Source organism: Scophthalmus maximus, chromosome 1 (assembly GCF_022379125.1).
Source record: "Scophthalmus maximus strain ysfricsl-2021 chromosome 1, ASM2237912v1, whole genome shotgun sequence".
NCBI lineage: Eukaryota > Metazoa > Chordata > Actinopteri > Pleuronectiformes > Scophthalmidae > Scophthalmus > Scophthalmus maximus.
In genome coordinates this window covers 13,379,266-13,401,617 of record NC_061515.1, presented here as the reverse complement: position 1 = coordinate 13,401,617, position 22,352 = coordinate 13,379,266, and the positions used below count along the sequence as shown (strand labels likewise).

The window sequence follows — 22,352 nt, the reverse complement described above, 5'->3', positions numbered from 1 at the left end:
CTTATGTAATAATTAAAATAACAGTCCTGCAGTCTGACCTCAGTTTCCCATTTTATGGAATAATACTGGATATGATTGAAGGTTCAAGCACACAAAGCTCAGGAGAAGAACCCAGAACTACTAAGAACGAAAACTTGTGATGAAACACATGAGAAAAAGCAGAGCAGTAGTGAATGAGAACAATCTTTTATTGGTGTTTTTGGGAAAATCTCAAACTACCAAATAACCAGCACTGAGGGGGCTGGGCACCATGGACACCACTGATGCAGCAGGGCAGTTGTAGTTCAATTAGAGTCACTATAAGATTCATCAACCACATCTGTGAGGATATTAGAGACTAAATCCTGTTGGGAGAGCAAACAATCACGGATTGAGGCGATAAAGGCTGAAATAAACCAACAAAGGAGCATAATGACAGTGTGCATAGTCCATACACTGCGGGGGAACTGGAGAGGTCATCGTCAAAGGTAAAGTGAGTCTGCATGAGCATCATGTTCAATGTTACTGAGTCACGTTTGTGAAATCCATGGTCACAGAAACCGAGGTGGCAGTATCGTGTCCGTAGCAGAAATGACTAATATTGAATGTCTGGAGGTCTGAGACTGGATGAAAATTGCAGAGTGAGGGGTTTTCTTTTTCCATTTGAATCGTCTTTCTGAGGAACAATGAATATCAAAAATGCTTCAAGGTGCAACAGATCATGTTCATCCAACGAAAGAAAATAATTCAGTAATATAGAACAGCAATAATAAGAGGGATAATCATCATAATCATAACAATAATAATAGCAGTAATGGTACCTATTCATCATGGTCAATGAGGGGATTAAAATCACACTATCACTAGTCATCCCTCCCCCACGAACATAACATAGTGTACCATGCCCCTGTGTGGGTGATGTGGGTACACAGAGAAGTTTATAGATACAGTATAAAGTAAGGAGTAATAATAGGAGTAAACAGTGAGGAAGGAGCAGTATTGAAAAAAAGCACTACATAACAACAAGCTTTGTGGATCAACATAATAAATTTTGGCTTTTATTTCTCCCAGAAATCTGAGAAATTAACACCATTCCACTCAATGGGGGAACTCGACCCATCTCCTGGAATACATCAAATACACAAAATAGTATATGCCTATCCAATAAACACATGATTTCCCCCCGCCCCTCCCCCGTAATAATGCTTATTATAGTGTGTTCATAAAGTACAGTAAAGTAACGATGTGCGTTTTACTGGGAAGGTTGATAACTATTTCAGAAAACATTACAACACTTGAGATTGAACTCTCTCCGTGTACTGTCGAGGTACAAGAGAGACACGGGGACAAAATGTTGTGGGAGGCGTTTGCACATAACTTGCAAACGTAAGGGATTGCAGACAGAAAGAGAGCATCTGGGTCGTGATACAGACGAAGAGGAATGGGCCGACAATCGAGCAAGAGGAGCAGAGTTACCCCGGGCATCATTACAGGTGGACCAAAACACCAGAGTAGATTAAAAGCACTCCACGGGGATAGAGGGGGAAAAAAGATACAAGAATGGACAGATGTACCAATCTCTTACATAAGCCCAAGGTACGAGGACGTAATCTAGTTAGGGGACTGAAGTCAATTCAAAAGGGTGAAGTAGTTAACAAAAAGGAAACATGACTGGACTAGCAGGTGTTGAGGAAAGAGCTGGACTGTTTACATGGTTCCTCCTCGTGTCTCTCATTCCGCCTCTCTCCCTCTGTAGCATGCCCATTCCCAGTGACAGAAACATGACAGGAAACAAAAAAATGTAAGCGCTTGAGTAAAATCCACAAAAATGTTGGATTTTGAGATAATTTTGCTCTCTATATTACAATTATTACACGCGTCCGTGCCACTGCTGCTGCATCCTGACTAGAAGAATCGAGTTGAAAAATAACCATCGGTGGCTGGACACCAGTGAAACAGCTCCTGACTCGTCTACAATAAAAAGATATTTACCATCGCTTTCCCCATCTCTATATCCCAGTCATGTAGAAAATATACAAAATTATTCTCCAAATTTGCTCTCCCGCTAATTTTTCGTAAGTATTATAAAAATATACAATTCTCCAATAACAAAACCCTTAAAAGTCACATCTTTCATCTGTTAAATTATTCTCTCCATCCATGACTTTTAAGAGCGGACACCTTAACAAGACACCTGAGCTTCAATACACAACCCTTCTCCTTGTCTTTTACATTCATCATCATAATCATCATCATCCTCCTCCTCTTCCTCCTCATCATCATGTGCTGACCCCATTCTGTCCGTCATGCCACCGCGAATATTCAGTCTTAAATTGAATCCAGCTTATATTCCTCCTCTTCCTCATTCTGCTCCATGCCTTCATCACTGATCAGCAAGACGATTCTCGTATTTACTAAGGATGTTGCGACAGCGACCCAGTTCCTTCCGCATCTCGGCCACTTCTTGTCGGAGTGCGGCGTTCTCCCTCTCCAGGTAGGCAGCACGCACGGATATCTGGTTCTCCTTGAGACGGCGAGCATCTCGGGAACGCTTTGCTGCTTCATTGTTTTTATATCTCCTTGTCCAGTACTTCTCGTCCTGAAAGAGGACAAGCAAGATATGTCAGCATCTATCAAAGTGATCCATTCACCATGCTAGAATTAGCATGTTTAAAGAATTATATTAATAATCATTTTATTTATTAAAAACATTTTTTGCTGTTCCCAGCGATATCATTTCCCTGTTTCAGATTCTGATTATCATTTAGCTCTGTTGTCAATGTGTGAACTTTCTCTAAACTCAGTAATGTGTCCCTCCGAATCTGAACAACAACAATTAGTCAAGACGCTTAAATAGATTGAAGTCATTTATCAAGCAAAATTCTCCAGTTACAGCTTCTCAAATATGAGGATTTGCTGCTTTCTCTTATTATCGTTATATTATCTTTGCTTTGGGCCACTGAGTAAAAACATCACCTTAAACTAGCTAAGACATCTTGTTGAAATGAAACCTGGAATTAGTTACATGTTGCGTTTAAAAATGTAATAAGTGCCTTCAAATTACCTGACACTTCAAGTGTTCGCTCACCTTCATGGCATCTGGCACCAGGATCTTGCGGGCCTTCTTGATCATCGGCTGTGGCTTGAGCTCCTCTTCACTGAAGGAGTGCCTCCTGGGGTCATAGTTCTGCTGGCTCGAGCTGCTGGACATAGCCATGTCCGAAGAATCCATGTCAAACATTCCAATACCATCTGGCTCGTTGTCCGTGGGCGTCAGCAGAGGTGGACAGGAGGATGAGGAGGAGGAGGACGAGGGTGACTCACAGGACTCGTTCATACTCGTTTGACTCCCTGCAATTACAAGGAAGATAAATCTGTTTTACAAACTCATCACCAAACTATATTTAAACTGATATTGATTCTACTGTCAAACATTGAAGGAACTGATGACAACACGATAGTAATATAAGCACGTGCAGCATTTGATCATGACCAGCAGGTGGAAGCAGAGAGCTATGTTCTTAGTGTTATAAACAACAGAAAACATTCCTGAGGTCTTAACTCGTTCTTTAGAACCGAGGAGGTTTTTCATTCATGGTCAGCAACATTTTCAAGCGTAGAGTAATGTTTAAATACTACTCTGAGAATGTGACCTTTAAATACAAATGATACAATTAATATAATTTTATGGATAATAATGTATGACGTGGAGTTACAGGTTGTTGTAGTGGAAAAACACATTTTCAAAATATATACTTCTATAACATAGATCAAATCTGCCAAAATGATTCAATGTCAATCATTGATATACAGTGGGAAAAGTCTGACACCACTTTTGGACTCAATTATGAATATGATTTGTTCCAAACATAAAAACTGTCCATATTGGAAAATCAAAATCATTCTCACTCATTTTTATTTTACTGGTTTAAGGAAGGCAGAACTAAAGTCCATATATCTGGGGATTTTGTGCAATCTCCTTAAGCGGCCCAGTGGAAAACGAGTGCTTTAGCAATCTGACATGTAACTACTGTACATAGTAATGTAATAATATATTGGTTCAGTTAGAGCAGGATATCAGCTTCTTCAATCAATCAAATCATTGAGAAATTCTGGGTGACCAAAGCCAACACCCACAACCAAAAACCAACACAGAAATCTAAAAGTGGACATGTTATGTAACTTTGGACCCCTCCCCTTAAAACAAGTTTCTTTAAGTCTCACCCCACCCCCTTTAAAGTCCAGTGCACCTTACTCTTCTGACGTTCCTTCCCCAGGGAGCAAAACAAACTCCCCTCACCCCTTCCTATAGCTGCATACACCAACAGCTCAATAAATATTGTCAAATACAACAAAATGAAAGAAATAATGACATGTCCACAATAACGCCTTAAACTTACACTATATCACAAGTATAGCCTAAGGTTAGTGTGTTCACTTTAAAAGTGATCTCAACTTTTCAAATTCTTTAGTTTAGCAAAGTATCACGATATATACCGACTGCAGAGAAAATGAGTTCGCGCCCAGGATTAGATGAAAAACAAAACAGGACGGCTGCTTAACACCACGACACAGGAGCCTTAACAAATGACCTCAGACGTGCATCAACAGTCTAATCCACACCTGTGCACGTCAGGCCCCACAAAGCTGATGGTTAAAGCAGACTTACATTATGGAAACACGAGGTACGTAATAATCTTTAATTCTGAGAGGTGGGAAGAAAAGACACGTTGTTGGTTGGCAAAAACCAAACCCTTCCCCTGCCACCGTAACAATGCCACACAAGTTGGTGCTCGACGCCAAGAGGAAGCTGAGCACCTCCCATGGTTATATTATCAACAGGTGTAAATGTCACCGAAATTTGGTTTGGATAATGATGGGGGTGCCATGGAGGCCAGATGAGTAAAAAAAAGAAATTCTCTACTAAACCAGGAAGTTTTAAATATTTGTTTCTGCTGAAACCCAGCACCACTTGTGAATTCAACCACCTGGTGCACTGTTTTGTTGGAATAAACCTGCAAACCCTCAGTGCTCTAGCGGTTCATGGTTGCCTCTCCCTCTTTCTCTGGAACACAGACCTGCAAAGTAGATTTGGTTCAAATTTTGTCCACGTGTCTCAACCTTCAGAGAGCTGGAAGGTTGTTCTTTTTTTTTCTTTTTCTTTCAGAGAAATTGTCCAATGTGTAACTACACACTTTCAGGACTCGTACGACAGCATTCCAATAACAACTGAAGCCACTGTAAAGGTAGACAATATCCCGACTCCTCCTTAGGTACTTCATATGATTATATCTTGTTAGATGTTGATCAGTTTAATATCTATGAAGCAGCTGTTGGCAGGGTGCCTTTATAATGCCACAGATGAGAATACAGCTTCAAGCTCTGGGAGAGATGATGAGAATTACAACTTAAAACAAACAAACACCTCAGCCAAATAATACGAAGTTTTAGACTCATCTGTATTTTGTTTTTAAGCAGTAACAACTAAATGTGCATCTTAATAATTTTCATGTAAACAGAAGATTTCATATGAAGGGGATGATCTAAATGCAAGGGCCTTTGTCATGCAACATCAACGCATTATCAGTTTATCAACATGCTCTTTGTCACTGAAGGGCTGAATTAAAGGTTCTGCATCAGTATCACATGCAGCATAAAATTCTCTCCTGTATATCAGTGCACTTAATGTTATTCATTGGGGATCAAATGTTCAGTTTGAAGTCCAGCAGCGCAGCACAACTCTTCCTGTTGTTCAGTGTGTCTCCTCCCGCTGTGGACTCCTCCTACATGTCTACTGGCCCTGCCTCTAGTTCTCTCACTCCAGTACTCTCTGCACGTGTACTGACGCGTGCACATGGCTGTGGCGTGTGAAGTGGGGAGAGATTTAAAGACACGCAACCGCAAACACATACACACGCGCACACACACACACACACTCTCTCTCTCTCTCTCTCTCTCTCTCAGTACTGCTGTTGTGACCCTGCTGCACATAAATAATTGGCTGGGAGTGAACGCTGATTGTGTTGTGCACTGCAGTACAATGATCACATGCCAAACTAAACCAAACCTCCTTGTCAATGCTGTGAGATTGACTCATCAAATAGCTCGCGACATCTATATTTACTGCATGTTTTTTTTCTTTCTTCTGAATCATCTCTTAAGTCTTGTTTCTCCACATTTCCCTGACACCTCGGCAAACTTTGAACCCTTGCCACCTTGGTTCAATGTGAAAAGTATATTTAAGTCGATGTGTTGGTTTTTTTGGCGAGTTGCCTTTGCATTTTGAGCCATGTGACTATATCTCCTGCCTTCAGGTTGACCTCACGGGACAGAAAAATGCTTAGTCACCATCGCATTTATCCTCAAAGGATAGTTATAGTTCTGGATAAAGAACACGTGGGAATGTTTAAAGCACACCAGATAACCGTGATTGCATCTCAACCATTGCACTGAATTGTAGGGTCTACTGGTCTCATATCCGTGGCAGGGGACTATTTGTCTCTTTCAGCTTGTAAACTTCCATGACATTGCTGTTTGTGAGTTTATATGGACAAACCTTGAAGAATGAGCTGTCCTTGTGAATCTTTTTTTACTCAATGGGTTCAACTTAATATTCAACCGTCTATCTACTCCCTCAAGAACTAAATGATCTATGTCATTGAACTCACCATGCAAACAGTCGTTTCCCCCTCCAAGGCTCTGCGGCTGAGCCACCTCCAAACCAATGAGCGATGGGGAAGAAGACAGCGATGAGGACGAAGAGCCGGGTGGGGATGAGGGCGGTAGGCACTGGGAGCTCTGGCTGGGCACAGCTGATGGGGAGCTCTGTGAGGGGATCTGGGCTGAACTGGAGCTGTTGTTGTTATGCATGCTGCCCATTCCATTTTCGGTGAGAAACTCCTCCAAGTCCATGTACTGAAGCTGGAAGAGGCCCCCATCTGCCGGCAGGGTGCGATCCCACAGGAGAGGCCCCAGGAACTGGTTGAAACTTCCTCCTCCATTTCCACCACCACCACCACCACCTCCTCCACCGCCATTACTATTGTTACTGCTGCCATTTCCACTGCCATTCCTCATGGGGCACACTCCTGAGGAGTCCTCATCAAGGTCCAGTCTGTCTTTGTCTGCCAGAGAGTAGATTCAGTTAAAGTTACTTCATGATGAAGACTTGCATGTGACTTTAAAATCTTCCTCAACGCAATTTCCAAAGTTCAATTTGTTTGGACATTTCTGTGTGGCCTAACATGCAAGATGCTAACATCAACTCTCCATATTTGGGCAGAACTAAATGGGGTGGCAGGTGTATCCATAAAATGCATTTCTGCAGAATCTCCCTCTCTTTCTGCATCCCATTCACACACACAAACACACACTCAAAGATTGCCCAGATGGTAGCCGAATTGCAGCATTAAGAAAGAGCTGAAACAAATTTGTTGTCATAACCTACACGTAAGCTTCTCAACAAATCTCACAATAGCTGAAGATACGTTCTGGCACAGCGAGTGACCTGAAGGCATGCCCGCACAGTACTACAGCTGAACCAAAACATGGTATCACTCAGTGTAATCTGGATCTTAATTTGAAGTCGCAGCAGGGATTATAATCCAGGTGACTGCCCCGAGGGATCATGGGAGAGTCATCGCAAACGTGTGTGATGGTGAATCACTTTTCTCTGAAACGTATATGCCAGAAAAACATGACCAATGGAACTTGTCAAATAAAATGCTGTATGTTCTTTAACAATATCAGTGGGTGGACCTGAGGGTTGTGATTTATTCATGCTCTGCAATTACATACATTGAAAATAGACTGTGTCAGGTGACGAAGCTGCACATTCAACATAATCAAAAATGTGACATAGTACTAATTCATCAATTTCCTCACCTTTTGTATCGCATGGGGTTTTCAAACGCTGGTCTCCCTTCATGGGATGCTGTAGGAGGGACTTCAGACCTGCCATGGGGTTGAGATGCCCCCCTGTGAGGGAACCTGCAGGCTGAGTACAACTTCCAAACTGTGGGCTTGCACCGGCTGGGAGGTCGGGGGTCGGAAGCTGTGAGAGCTGCCTGGACATCCTTGACCAGACGGGGGCGCAGAAAGACACCTGGGGCACTTGAAGGGGCGAGGGTATCTGAGTGGAGCACCAACCAATAGGACAAGTATGCTAGAGGACTGCATGTGTGCACGAGGAGTTGAGGGGGGGGGGTTGGAGAGAGAGATACGTAGTTTTGAGAAGTGTTCATGTAGAATACAGCAACCATTGTATTGTAATAACAATATGACCATCATATTTATGACAATACTTCTACTTTGAAACTTCAATGAAATAGTACAGAACTTTTACCTTTTCTCTTGTTGTGGGGAAGAGTTCCTTATGTCCTTGCAGAAATATTTTCATCAGAGTATTCCATTGTAGCCGTATGTTGTTATAAATGTGCAGCAGATCAGGCTGTTATTCTCAGAGAAACAGTGTGGGAGGGACAGTCAGACCATCCGAGGAGGAATACTGTCCATAAAAATGATGAAAAATTGCAAAGGCGTGAAAAATGACAATGACAGACGCAGACTTGCTCGGACGGGGGGGGGGCAAAAATTATAATGTTACAATTAAAAACTTGTAATCTCGCAAGTGATTCGTCCGCAGCTCAAAAAAACAAGACCCCAAAAATAGTTGCAAGGTAAACCTCCGTCAAAACAAAACGACCGCGGTGGCACAGTGTGTACAGACAACACACACGCACGACGACGAAAACAGTGGCTGAGTTGGTCAGATGACAAGTTGAATTGGTGTTTCTCTCCTGTCTGCTGTCGGGTTCTGGTGTCCGTCGGGAGGAGGCGGAGGCGGAGGAGCGGGAGGAGGAGGAGGAGGAGGGGTCGTTTCCTCTTTCTCTGTCTGTACTTTTGTGCATCCGGTGGATCCAGTCACGGGCGCACGGGCTTCGGGTCTGTGTCTGTGCCGCGCGACGTCCACGTCCGACCGTTCCCTCGCGCTCACCCGCTCAGCTGGAACGGACACGGGCAGTTCACGTGACGTCACGCCTCGCGGAAAGGAAAAGGGGCGGGGCCGCGTGCAGCAGATCCCCCCCTGCTCGCGTATTACTTGTGAGACACACCCACCCTCGTGCCACATCCCGACGAGAGACAGCTGTTTGTTTTGTCTGACAGGTACGAACGGTGACTTCTCTCACTGTGTTCGATACTGCAACAGCAAAGATGGAACTGTGGCATTTTGTGTGATGGCCGAGTAAACTGCCTCTGCACAACTTGGGCCTTGCCGTCAAAGATAACCAATTTAATTACGTTCAGGGTTCCCTGTCTCAAAACGCTGCCTGTCTTCATTAGAGCATAGTTGGGGCTTTCTGTGAAAACCAGGGAGTGCTGCATGGCTTTTCCAGTTCCCTTGTAATCCACAGAAAACGTGAGTGTGCTGTTTTTTCAGTCCTCCGCACGTTGCCTCCCGGCGTACAATAGCTGTTCCAGCTCACGTGTATCAGGCACGCGGAGGCGAAGCCTGGCCGTTCGCGGCTCTGCCTGCGATTGGCTGCGGCAACTCGTCGCTCCTCCCACGACGCGCACCCATTGGCCAAAATTAGGTCGAACAAACCCGCCCGCTCGGACTCTCTCCGTGCATGCCCTTGCCGCGTGAGACCAGTTCGAAACACAAAAAGCGCGAGGGTTGTCTGGTCTATCGTACAGGTGCAGAGCACATGCAAAACATTGAGCGCCCCAGGAATCCGCCTCATCGGTTTGCATGCATGAGCTGACAAGTAAATAGCCGGCAGACTCAATGTCATCACACAGCTTTAAACTGTAATGAATGATATATCCGTATGAATATTAAGCATTAAATAAGGATATCATTAAATGTGTGTGGTCAACTAAGGGGGGGGGGGGGGGCTGTTTCATTTCACATGAAACCATCCACCTAGACATAGTCGTCACTCGTCACCCTACCTCTAGCAGGAGTGAGTATGAATCAGATTTATGTCTCGTTAAGTGACTTTACATTCACTATAACAAATCCTACCCACTCCTTTAACAACATTAAGGTTGATTTAACTCGTGGAAGTATTAAAGACTGAACTGTAGCTGCATTTCCTATCATAGTTGTATTGGAACAAATAAAATCTAATTTTCTCATGCAGTGAATCTAAAGTCAACATAAATGGAAAATTACATACATGGACTTTAAGTCACACTAATTTATGTACAGGGCTGATGTGTTTCTATGCAGCTAAATTTCACTGGTCATGATTTCTGAGAAGTGCTCTAGAATTTATTTTACTTTGTGACATTAATCTTGTAGTAAACAGCAGCCACATAGTTCACACAGTCACACAACACTCCCATCCACTCCCTGTCAGAGCAAAATCCATGTGACTGCCACACTCATCCACACCAGGCCTAGAGCACAGTATTGTTACTGCCATCTTGTGGATCTAGAAGTGAAGTTTTACACAGTCATTTATTCCAAGTACAGCGATATAACAAAATATAAATTTGAACGATTAAAAACCGGTAATGACCTTGGATAAATCTGGCCAATAACATAGATAATCCTTTAATGTAATTTATTGGTATATCAACTTCATCCAGTGATGAAGTTGATCAACCATAGATTGAGTGATATGAAATTCATTTAGGACAATAAGCTAAATATAATTGTAAAACTTCAATACTGACTTTGGTAAGTGACATCTTGTGTTCGTGACTAGTAGTTTGTACCATATTCTGGATATTGCAGTGGGGAAACTGAATCAGAAATGAAAGAATAACAAATTATTACACTTAAGGTTTATTAATTGCTGAAATATAATCAACTACTGACTTCTCAGTAAATAATGTGATAGAAATCTACTAAAACTATTATTTTTCTTCAGAAGAAAAAAAACAAGGCTTGACAGGGGTATGACAATTTCATATGTGAATAAAGTGACAAGATGTACTTAAAACATTTTCTTTAAAAGGAAAAACAAGGCTTGACAGTAAGAATATGATTGCAACTCAGCAAAAAAGTAAAAAGGTAGAAGGGGTTAAGTATAAGATTGGCATGAAAACTGATTGGGTTACACACATAAATACATGGAATATTACTTTTGTTTCTATTATGATAGGTCCATGTCTTTAACACACCGTGAAGTACTGTAGAAATAATCACTGCTAAAAAGAGCATACAAATAACATGAGATAAACATGTGTTACAGTCCACTTGTTTAACCAGTTTTCAATCTCTTGGTATAAAAGCTAGGAATATCTCAAATAAATGCAGTTAAGTGAACATAATAAGCAAAGCGTTTATAAGTTTTCTTCATTTTGGCAGGAGAGGGATCCTTGTAACGCTAATTACCAGCAACTTTGACATTTTATCTATATGTGATTAAATCACTAGGGAATATAGAGTAAGTTTCAAATCAAGTTTTACACTACAAACTTCAGGGATATACTGAATAAACCATCACATACTGTAGGAGTGATTTAACAACCTCAGCAAAAAACTTGACCAGAACAAACATGCACTGACAAACTACCAACAAAGGTCATTGTCCCCATGTCCCTACTCCTAATAAATGCACTTTACATTAAAAAAAAAATCCTCAGAGCCTCTACGTGAACAACAACAAGACAGAGTACACAGCAGAGACGTTTATCATACAGCAAAATGTGTAGCAGAGATTCTAGTTAAGGGAGAAGATACATTAGCAGGTCATTTCAACTAAACTTGTCTAGTAACTGCACAGTGTCAGCCAAGCATAGTGTCAATGCACTTAAGGGGTTAATGATCCTATGCAAACAGTCACGTCTTATAAGACACCTTCCAATATGAACTGGAAGAATTTCTGGTGATATCTTATAGGATGCTCTACAGTAGTTGTTAACACACTCATTCTAATATTCAGCAGAATACATGTCGACAGAGACATGAGGCAAATTCTCCTTAAGGCAGCGGATGCCTTTTTATGTCCCTTTTTTTTCTCTCACCTTCCCATTTTAGACCTGAAATATCCCTCTTGTTTTCCACTATGCAGATGCCAAGATGCTCAGTATCTGTATGGTTCTTGTTGGAGAGGCATCTCCTCCGGACCCTCAAAGGTCTGTCCTGGTCTCTTTGACAGCTTCAGCCTCTTATCATCTCCTCGCTGCAGTCCTTTGGCCCTACGGCGGCAGGACACCTTGTGCCTGTGGAGAAGTGTAGCATTCCAGAAGCGAGCAGAGCAGCGTCGGCAAGAGAAAGTCCCTCTGGCACGATGGGAGGCCCGATGGACGAAGGCTGCCAAAGGCCTGTGAGACTGCTTCCCACATACACTGCAGCTCAGTCGCTCCTGAGTGGTCGAGGCTTTTTGTGGGTGTTTAACTGCCATGTGGACTAGAAGTCCCGCTTTACGGGAAAACACAGAATTGGGGCATATAGGACAGCCAAAACTTTTCACCGGGACTTTGAGAGATGACAGGATCTGTACCTTCATTCCCCCAGGGTTGACAAGCTTGTACCCACCACCACCTGATCCTCCTCCACGTCTAATTGTCAAACGAAGAGAACCTTGTTTTTTATTCAACTGCCCTCTTATTGTACAACTTATCTTTCTCTTCTTTTTGCTTCCGTCAAATCTGTCTAAATCTTGGGATTCCCATTTATTTTCCCTCCAATCTGTCCTGTCGGACTTTTTTTTTTTCTTCTTGTGTCGTCTCATTTCATCGTGTGATAACTGGATGCTGCAGTCAAGGTGTTGGTGGGACTGGGGACCTGACTGATGATGGGGATGATGGTGGGAGTGATGATGATGGTGATGCAGATGATGATGTTCAGTAGAGGGCAGTTCCGTAAGTGGCTGGAACGGGGCAGTAGTGTGAAGCGTACGGCTACGGGATCCAGCTGGGTAAATGTGCTCCCCTTTCACCCCGGCTGGGGAGTGTGGGTGCTGGGGGGGCATTATTGTAGAGTTTGGAGGGAGAGGCTGAGAATAAGATGGGGCATTAGAGGCTGAAGATTGGGCTGCTGCAGCATCATAAAAGAGGGAAGAGTAACCAACTGGTGGTTGCGGAGGTGCCTGTTGGTGGCTATGAGTCACAACACTAAGACTCTGCCCTCCGTGGCCTTCTGTTGAAGGAGCCATCTGTAACAGGACATTGGTGGCAGCCTCACTCTCTGATGTTGACTGATTAACATCACTCCCACCTCTGTCTTCAGACCCACTGCTGCCTTCTTGTGGGTTAGACGGTTCATTGCGGGTCATCCCATGCTGTGACTGCCTATGTCGAGTGAGGCTATTAGCGTAGGCAAATGCTTTCCCACACACCTCACAGCAGAACAGCTTTTCACCCCCGCCTTCATGAACCGTCTGGTGGTGAGCAGTCAGATGGAAATGATGGCGGAAAGACTTCCAACATATAGCACAGGTGTAGAGTCGAGGTGGAGGTGGGGGCTGTGGTTGGGGTGGTGGTGGAGGCTGTGGCTGGGGGTTGGTGTCTTGAGGCTTGACATCTTGAGAGTAGGAGTAATAGGAGGAGGTGCTTGGTGCTTGGTTCTGGCTCCTGTCTTGGGCCACGCTACATTGAGGGTTTGGGTTATAGCTGTTAAGGTTCTCGGCAGCTGGTGTTGTGGGCACCTCTTGCAGCTCCCCTTTCTGGTGGAGTTTGCTGTGCCTCCTGAGGCTCTGGGAGTAACCAAACTCTTTCCCACAGATGCTGCATTTGTAATTCTTTGCCCCAGAGTGGACTGTTTGATGCTTGCTAAGGTGGAAAGCCTCTCTGAAATACTTTCCACAAACAGTGCAGTGATGGGGCTTCTCTCCGGTATGGATACGGTCATGTCTGCGTAGAGTCTCGCGACGTGCAAATCCCTTACCACAGACACTGCAGAGGTGAGTGCGTGGGAGTCCACTGGGACCCATTCTGGGGGTGTATTGTCTACGTTTGGGGGGTTGTCCACCAGCTGCAGGATCTTTCTTAGCTCTGGGTTTTCGAGGACGTTTTGGTTTGGAAGTAGGATTCTGTGGGTTGCTGCTCATAGACTGCTGGCTCCCACCACCTCTGAAATTCTTATCCATACCAGATGTGGATGAAGGTGAGCCCAAAGGACCTAAACCAAGACCACCTAGCAGACCTCCTATGATGTCTCCCCTATCATCCCCTCTATTTCCACTGTTACTAGCTGCTGTTATAGCAGAAATTGCATTATTGACAGAGCTAGTGACATCATCCTCTGAATCATCCAGTAGAGAAGAAAGGGGCAGGTGGGGCTGTTGCTGAGGATGGTGGTGCTGGCTGTGGCTCTGTGAGTGTGGATGCAGTGTTGGGGCCAAGGGTGCCTTTCTCAGAGCTGGGCCCGCCATCCCACTTCCACATGGGGAGGCACCAGAGTAGCATGGAGATGGATTACCTTGAGAACGGTGGTCATCATGGTAGCCTGTGTAACGATTCCGAGAGTAGTCAGTGGGGTATTTACCATCTGTTCTGTCCCTGTCATTTGAATTCCCTCCCCTTCCAGACTGAAACAGACCATCACATCCTAAACCTGATTTTGGTTCTCCTTCCCCCACAATGATTACACCATCTTCCTCCTCAGTTTTGCCATAAATAACCCCTCTATTGCTCTGATAAGTTCCCCCTCCTCCATTACCTCCTCCACCCCCTCCCCCGACTCTATCCTCACCATCAGCTCCTGTCTTGCCACCCCGTTGTTTAGGTCCCCTACCTGGCTTGCCGCAGGTGCCTGAGGCAGCATGGTTGAGTAGAGATGTGCTCTCACGGAAGGCACGACCACAGGCGGGACATCGGAAAGGCTTTTCCTCATGTATCTTCTCATGGCGTGTCAGTGACTCTCTACGATTAAAAGCCCGAGAGCAGGTGGAGCAGCCATATGGGCGGGCTGAGGAGTGTATAACACCATGTTGCAGGAGGTGCCCTTTTTTCTTAAAGCCTTTGCCACAATCAGGGCAACTAAATATTTTCTCTGGGCTAGGACAAGAATTTGATGAGGGTTGAATCGTTTCTTGGGTCGAATGGGGAAGGCTTGGGTCAGGCTGCAATTTAATTTGAACAGGGTTTGGGCCAGTAGTGGCAGAATTGCTAGTACCTGCTGCGGTTGGCTCATGCATGCGCATATGCCTGCGAAGGCTTGAAAGGTGAGGGAAGCTTTTGCCACAATCCCCACAGCTATAAATGGGATCTGAGTCTGAATCTGTGGGGTTGGGCTGCAATGTGCTCTGGTTAACAGATTTAGACAGGTGAGAATCATTAGTAACTAGTACTGAGGCAACAGTGGAAGAGGGAGCAGAGGAGGAGGAGGAAGAAACTACAGATGAGGATGAAGATGAGGATGCGAGAAGGGATGATGGGTCTCCACCCATATTTGACATACCAACCCCACTCCCGATTAAAGCTGGTGGCTGACCATGACTAAGCCCTCCGTTACTACTAGCGCTGGCATTACCACTGTGGCTACTGTGGCCATGGCTGCTGCTGCCATTACTACTGCTTTCAGATTTTCTCTGTGGCAAATAGCCAGCCATAGCTTTCTTCCTCCTACTGCTGCTAGTACCACTACTACTACTTCCACCTCCAGTGCTTTCCCCTTTACCATCATCCTTAGATAAGGATAAATGGAGGGGCAAGGGGAGGGGCAAACCCGCCTCCTGCTGCATCAGAGAAGCTATCTGATTTGAAGACAGCACTGGGATGCCCTGGAAGTCAAAGCCACCGAGGGATGGAGGTTGGGAGCCTGGGTGAAGTGGGTGGTGAGGATGAGAATGAGAGTGGGGGTGAGAAAGGGAGTGAGGTGGAAGGTGTTGTTGCTGGGGAGGCTGCTGTGGAGTCTGTTGTGGCTGGGGAGTGGAGTGGATATGTGAGTGAGAAGAATGCAAAGCGGGAGGAGGAGCGAGGCTAGTACTAGGCTCCCCACCTGTCTGACTTAAACCAATCCCTAAGTGGTTATGAGTTCCCTGTTGAACAAGAAATTGCTCTAAACTAGCATTAGCAGGCACCCCAGAAAGGAAATACTGATTAGCAGCTAACATGCAACTAAATTGTTGGTGAAGGCTCCGTGCATCAGACTGGGCCCCAACCAACTGGTGTCCCAATGAGCTGACTGCACTGCTGCTAGTTGGGTTATTAGCAGTGGCCACAGATGTTGAAGGGGAAGGAGAGGAAGAGGAGGGACCAGGTGATGCTTGGGGGACAGAGAGGCCAGGATGCAGAGGAGGGGGTGGAGGTGCTGATGTAACTAATCCTCCTAATCCCCCAGCACTCCCACTACTGCTACTTCCCCCAGTAAAGTGCTCAAAGCGGCCTACACTTGGGTGTAACTGCTCCTGTGCTAGTGCTGCCTCAGACGGGTGGAAAGAGCGCAGGAACTGTGGGTAGCCTGAAGAATGGCTTGAGCTGCTGCTCATCTTGCTTGACTTTGAACGAGAGCTTTGAGATGAAGAAGGCTGTTGTTGTAAAGTTGGGGGAGGAGGGGCACTCATCTTGGCAAAAATGGAGGCAGAATCAGAAAAGGCGTTACCTCTAGACCCCTGCAGGGGGCCCAAGCCAAGTCCAGACAGAAGAGCTCCAGAAGACTCAACCTGCTGCTGCTGCTGCTGCTGGAGTTGATGCTGGTGAAGTTGCACTTGCTGTTGATGCTGTAGTTGTCGCTCTAAACCAAGGCCTTTGAACTGGTGGGCCTGGTGCCCACTTAACATCTCTATAATGTCCAAATTGTATTTTCCAAACTGGAACATTTCCCACTCACTGGCACATGGGGGTGCAGGGGCCAAATCTCCAGCACTAGGAGTGGCAACAGTGATCCCACCACTGACTGGTGAGAAACAAACTTTACCCTAAGGTTGAGGTTATGCTACTTTTCACAGAACTAATTGAATGTCACCTTAAATCTAAAATTCCTTTCTCCAGATTGATTACTTCTGGTGCTGCTACTCCCTCTTGATCATCCACTGCCCACACTCTACTTCCAAAACAAGTGGGGTTGCCAGGAATATGAGTTTATGAGGGTAAGTGTCTTTTTGTCAAGTAGAAGAGTTCCACCTAATTTCAAAATTGCTTACAATAGCTTTATTGAGAAGCAGTTCAAATGACTTCTTCTTGTTGCCTTTGAGTTACAGCGTGGACATTTTCCTTCATCTAAGCAAGTTTCCACATCCGTGTTCAGCCAAGAAGATCCTAAAGCTGAAACAACAAAATTCAAACAGACATAAAAGTCATAGAGGGGAACAGGGCTATAATTTATAATATTTCACTTACTGTCCATAGTGGGTCAAAGGCTAATAGGCCTTTAACCTGTAACAAGATGGCCCATCCATTAAGGTCTGTATTGTAACATGACAAAATATAAAAATTTTATTATCCATCAAATTAATTCATTTTTGACAGTATGATGCAAGCCACCAATAAGATAATGACTAATTTAGCAGAATACTGAGTCACCAGGTTTTTATATACCACAAACGAATATTTGATACATCAAGATTTTGCCAACCAAACATTTCTTGAGAGCCAATTAGCGCCTCAGTTTAAGTGAGAAATGTGATCAAGATACTATTCAAATAGACAAGAAAAAAGGTTTTATCTTTGTCAGGTAAAGAAACGATTAAAATGTATTTGTCGTATTATTTCTACTTTAACAGCCAGTTCAACAGTTAAATATACATATTCAACATTTCATATTTCATAATAACTTACCATGATGATACCAGACTTGTTGCATGAAAGCCAATTCTTTTTTATCATTAGGTTCATATTTACTATGGAGGCAAAAGTTATTTTCAACATTCTTACTGTTCATATATAGAGCTGTTCAGAGCAAGTTTCTGTACTTTTATTCTGCAGCAGTTCTGTGATGTACAATATCAGTATCAGGGAGGTGTAGCAGTAATGCATAAAAGACCACATTATACAGCAGATGTCTCACTTCTGGTTAAATAAAGGTGTATCTGTATGCAACTGATAATTTGGATGGATTAATTAAACTGGTGGCATCCCTGCTACATTTTACCAACTGTGCTATTACAATCGCGCAAATCATGACTTGTAATCATAACCGAAAGGAAGTGCACCGTTTCCCCATGTTTACATTTTTTGGTAACAGATAATCACATAAGCAAATATAAAAAAATGCCTTTGCCAACTTTCAGTCATTAAAATTACACTTCTCATCTACAATCTGTGTTTAAATAAGGTCAAAAAAATTTATGAAGACAGGCTGTACTGCTATGGCTTTTTAATTTTTTGAAAACATATTTTTGTGGCTTTTAGGTTTTTACTATTGTGCAGTGTTTGCTGTCGGTATCTATACAACATTTTTACAAAATCAACCATCATGACGGTAGAAACAGAAAACATCTGAGTTGACAATAAATGAGTATTATTCAGTCCCTTCCGAAGTAATATTTCTACATGCTTGAATAGTTTTCCTTTTTCAGATTGAAAATATTCATTAGTCATTAGCGTTGAACTTGATTTCAGGGTGCAGCAAATGCAAGTCAACCTGTCCTGCGAAAAAATGTGAACTATTTCCATTCGATCCTTGAGTTAGTATTTGTGCAACACACTTGCACCATTGACTTCTTTTTTATTTTATTTTACCTTTCAACCGTTGACTTTTCTCATTTATTTCTCAGTTTAATACCAGGCAGACCCAAGACAATACAAGTATTGAGTGAATTAAACAACAACTGGCAGTATGAATTTTAGTGTCAAAATCAGTCTACAGTCTACATTAGTCAAAAGGAATATTTGCAGTGCAGCCTGAGTAGCAATAATGGGGATGATTACGGTGTCATGTGCAGTGTATTACCTTACCTTAAGACAAGAGGATTACTGAACAACAGGTTCAAATTAAATCAAATCATACTAAACATACTTCAAACTTGTTAGTTAAATTTTCACATTTAGTCATTCATATTTAAATCTGTAGCACTTGGCTGCTGGACGGACTATCTCCCCAGACCTTAGAGTTGTTTTCTTTGTAGTTGAGCAGTAACTCATCTAACGCCGCCTCCCAACAACGACAGGTTCAATCTAAGCAATCCCTCTATAAATCCAGCCGAAGGCACTTCTCGTCGCCATACATGGCGAGGATCGCACGTCCGACTGTTGCATTACACCTACTTCTTCACGGCAAACTGTCGATTGCGTGAGGAATTGTTCCCCTCGCGACGCCGACGTAAATCCTGGAAGAACACTGGCTGCAATAAGCACCACTCACTTTTGCATCTCGTCTTTGCTCACCTCGTTCAAATCTTACCGTTTCCTCTGATCGATGCGACGACCCCGGGGGGGAGAGAGCTCCCCTGGCAGACGAGGGAGAGAATCTGTCGCGTATTTGAGCGCCTCTCATTTTAGTGTAAGTCACCAATCCTGCGAAGAAAAGCACAGAGATGCTCAGACGCCAACAACATCCCGCCCGCTGCACACTGTAAACATTAGCAGCGCGTTCCCCGGCGCAAGTAATAACGGACGCACTCGAGGCGGCATCCTGAAACAGTATTGGCTAACATTTGGAGAGAGAGGGAGAGAGAGAGAGGGAGAAAGAGAAAGAGAAAGAAAGAAAAAAGGGGGGAAACATTGGACGCGCTTGGAGGAGAAACTTCACGGTCCTCCTCGCGCGGCGGCTCGTCGTGCTTAGCAATCAGCTGCCGCACGCAGCTGTGGAAAAACCCGCACGACGCCCGCCGCTGCTAACGTTAGCCCGCCCGCCCGCCCGCCCGCCCGCCCGCGCGGCCGGCCGGCCGAGGCGCAGCGACATGGACGCGCCGACCTCCCGCGCACATCGGCGTTTGCGTTCGCGTGTGCGTCGCGTATATATCGGCCAAGCGTTTACCTGCGCGTCCGGCGGCGGGGCTCGCTCCGCGGGAGGATGAGGCCTGTCACGCCTTCTCCTGGCTGCCTCTAGCTAGCGCTCGCCGCGTCCGTTTCTGCGTGCTGTTTTCCAGTCGTTAGCCGGAGCCATTTTCGCTGATGCCGAGCAGGGCGATCCGCTCCACGCCGCCGTTGCGCCCCTCCGCAGATCCGCGCCGTCGTGCACCGCAGTCGCCTCCTCGTCACTTCATCGCGGCGGGGCTCGCGTCGGCCGGCGGGAGATTGAGCGGAGCGTATTTCGACGGGCGACGGGGACTTGGATGGTCGGCGGTGATATTTTTTGGGTAAAAGTGAGTGACGTGTGCTCCCTTAGCATTGGTCCTTTCCGGCCCTTGTAATGTTTCCGGGTAGCACCGGCGGGGCTCGCGACACGCTCCGCGTCTGGCTGCACACTGGGCTCGAGCGAGGGGTCGTCGTCCCGCGAATGCTGAATATTCAAGAGACGTTTTGGGCCGATTCCGCGACGACGGCGTGTGAGAAGTCCCCGCGGGAGGTGAAGGACTTTGCCGCAGGCTGCTTTGTGTCTTACTCTTTATGGGCCTGTTATACTCCGGGGGAAATGATGTCCCCCCCACTGTAACATTTCAAGACAAATGCATATCAATAAGTGAAAAGTGGAACAAAATGGTTTGAATCTTTTATTTTGTGTCTTGGAAATGTATTTTTTCCCTCTAGGGACGTAAGATGTTACAGGCCAAACACTGGAATACAATACTATGATACAGTTCAATCCTGTACAAAAGTTTGAAGACTCTCAAAGTAAAGTGAGAACACTACTTTCAAAACGAAAGTAATTAAAGATCTTTATTGATCCGGTAACTCTAAATCCATATTTGGTGGGACCACCCTTTGCGTTGAAGGCAGTTTGTTTCAAGCATCGTGAAGAACTTGCCACTGTACTCCAGTGGATTCATCCCAGACGGACTCAGTCCTTGGGGCGGTCAGATCGTCTGTCGCAGGATTCGATGTACCTCTAGTCTCTGAAGGAGATAGTTCTTCACGACTCATGTGACTTCATGACCAACCAGAGCAGAGAATCTAAACACCCAAAGTCCCTAAAACCTTCGCGCGGCACCATATTATGTCAAATTTGGATCGCCAGCATAATTAACCCTGCGTCCGTGGATTGAAACCATCTGGTGATGTGATGGAAAACGTTCAGGGCATGACCCCCTAGTGTTAATATTTTCAATAAGTGTTATGTGAATTAGTGAAGCCCTTATATATAAACAGTGTATGGAAGAATGGGGAAGTGCATCTGACATAATTGTAATAAATACTTCTGTTAATGTACATTTGATAATGTTTTAGGAAAATCTTCACTTCTTCCAGTTTATCTCTATTTTTAATTAAATGTTTTGTTTGTCTATAGCTAACAACTTGTAATTTTTTTCATCACAGGTCTCTCAGATAAAAAAACAGATCCATAATTATTAGCTTTTACGGGGGAAAAGCAATAAAAATTGTATTTTAAATGTTATTTAAAGAACACCAATTATTTACATTTCTAGAGGTACTCAAGAGAAAAAGTCTTGAGTCTTGTTGCACAACTATTCCCAGTCTTCATTGCTTTTCATTCCTAACAGAACGGATATACCTTTGAGCAAGTTTAAAAGCTGCAAATCAATAAATACAATTGTTGGATCAATAGGAGGATTACGTGCTGTAATCCTCCTACAGCACGTAATTGCATAACTTATGCAATTATCATTGCATAAGTTATGTTCTTTAAAAAGATGTGAGGAAAGAGGTGGTAAAAGCCTGCAGGTACAGCGCCTCGGGCTAAATCCGATTCAATCATTTCAATCACATAGATGTGAATAATGTCAGCGCTCTGATTTTTAAAGATGGTAATCACGCTTGGGTTATGATGCTCATCATGTGCATGAACCGTGTCGGGCACAGAGTATTTGGTTCAGGACAATTAGAGACCCTGAAAGCCTTTATTCAAATACACACATTTGGAATATGAAATTATTTTTTCTTTCAAATTTGCTCTCTCAGTTACAGTGTATGGTATTTTCTTGAATTGAGCATAATTTGTGAAAAATAGATTTTCGGTTTACTTAGCAGATGCATGAGCCTGGCGTAGCCAGACCAATACTCAAATGCGTATGCAGAGATGCAAATGAGATGAGCTCCCAGAATTTGTCTGGGTCCCAGGCTACAGATCTATAGTATATTAATATGAATTGTGTTGGACTGTGTCGGCAGGTTTTTAGCAATGATACCGTGTGACAACAGTTAGGAATTTGGGCCTTATGAGTACCGGTTTGTTCTGCTTTCTCCTGTCCACCTACAACATCCTGTGTAGATAGTTGCTGTGTGACACTCCAGAGAAAAGCTTTCAGGAACAATTTGTCTCAGAGCAGAGGAGCCACTGAACCTCCTGGTGGTGAAATGTGCAAATTACACTTATTCCCATGCACGAGAGGCGTCCAGCGCCTCAATCACACACATTTTTCTGTCCTTTGTACAGCCTGTACAATTATTTCTGTATCAGTCCTCTGTCACCATCC

The 22,352-nt window shown here is 44.3% G+C and overlaps 2 protein-coding genes across 5 annotated transcripts; both read right to left on the bottom strand.

Annotated features, from left to right (window-relative positions):
- Positions 1-170: 170 nt before the first annotated feature.
- On the bottom strand, positions 171-9,436 carry dbpb (D site albumin promoter binding protein b). Of its 2 annotated transcripts, none has more exons than XM_035625621.2 (5): positions 8,324-9,436; positions 7,864-8,151; positions 6,648-7,103; positions 3,044-3,330; positions 171-2,578 (listed from the first exon to the last, which is right to left on the bottom strand). In XM_035625621.2, the coding sequence occupies exons 2-5, from the start codon at positions 8,051-8,053 to the stop codon at positions 2,363-2,365; spliced, it is 1,149 nt and encodes a 382-aa protein (XP_035481514.1). In that variant the 5' UTR covers positions 8,054-8,151; positions 8,324-9,436; the 3' UTR covers positions 171-2,362. The 2 variants fall into 2 exon arrangements, with proteins under 2 accessions (XP_035481514.1, XP_035481523.1); XM_035625630.2 differs by having other exon boundaries at positions 3,068-3,330; positions 8,324-9,430.
- Positions 9,437-10,758: 1,322 nt separating this feature from the next.
- On the bottom strand, positions 10,759-20,320 carry si:dkeyp-69b9.6 (zinc finger protein 865). 3 transcript variants are annotated; one of them, XM_035625456.2, is made up of 5 exons: positions 19,796-20,320; positions 19,220-19,332; positions 17,218-17,282; positions 14,672-17,142; positions 10,759-14,383 (listed from the first exon to the last, which is right to left on the bottom strand). In XM_035625456.2, exons 4-5 carry the CDS (start codon positions 16,695-16,697, stop codon positions 12,018-12,020), a joined length of 4,392 nt encoding a protein of 1,463 aa, XP_035481349.1. In that variant the 5' UTR covers positions 16,698-17,142; positions 17,218-17,282; positions 19,220-19,332; positions 19,796-20,320; the 3' UTR covers positions 10,759-12,017. The 3 variants fall into 3 exon arrangements, with proteins under 3 accessions (XP_035481349.1, XP_035481339.1, XP_035481359.1); XM_035625446.2 differs by lacking the exon at positions 17,218-17,282; XM_035625466.2 differs by lacking the exon at positions 17,218-17,282 and having other exon boundaries at positions 16,481-17,142; positions 19,796-20,303.
- Between the last annotated feature and the right edge of the window lie 2,032 nt (positions 20,321-22,352).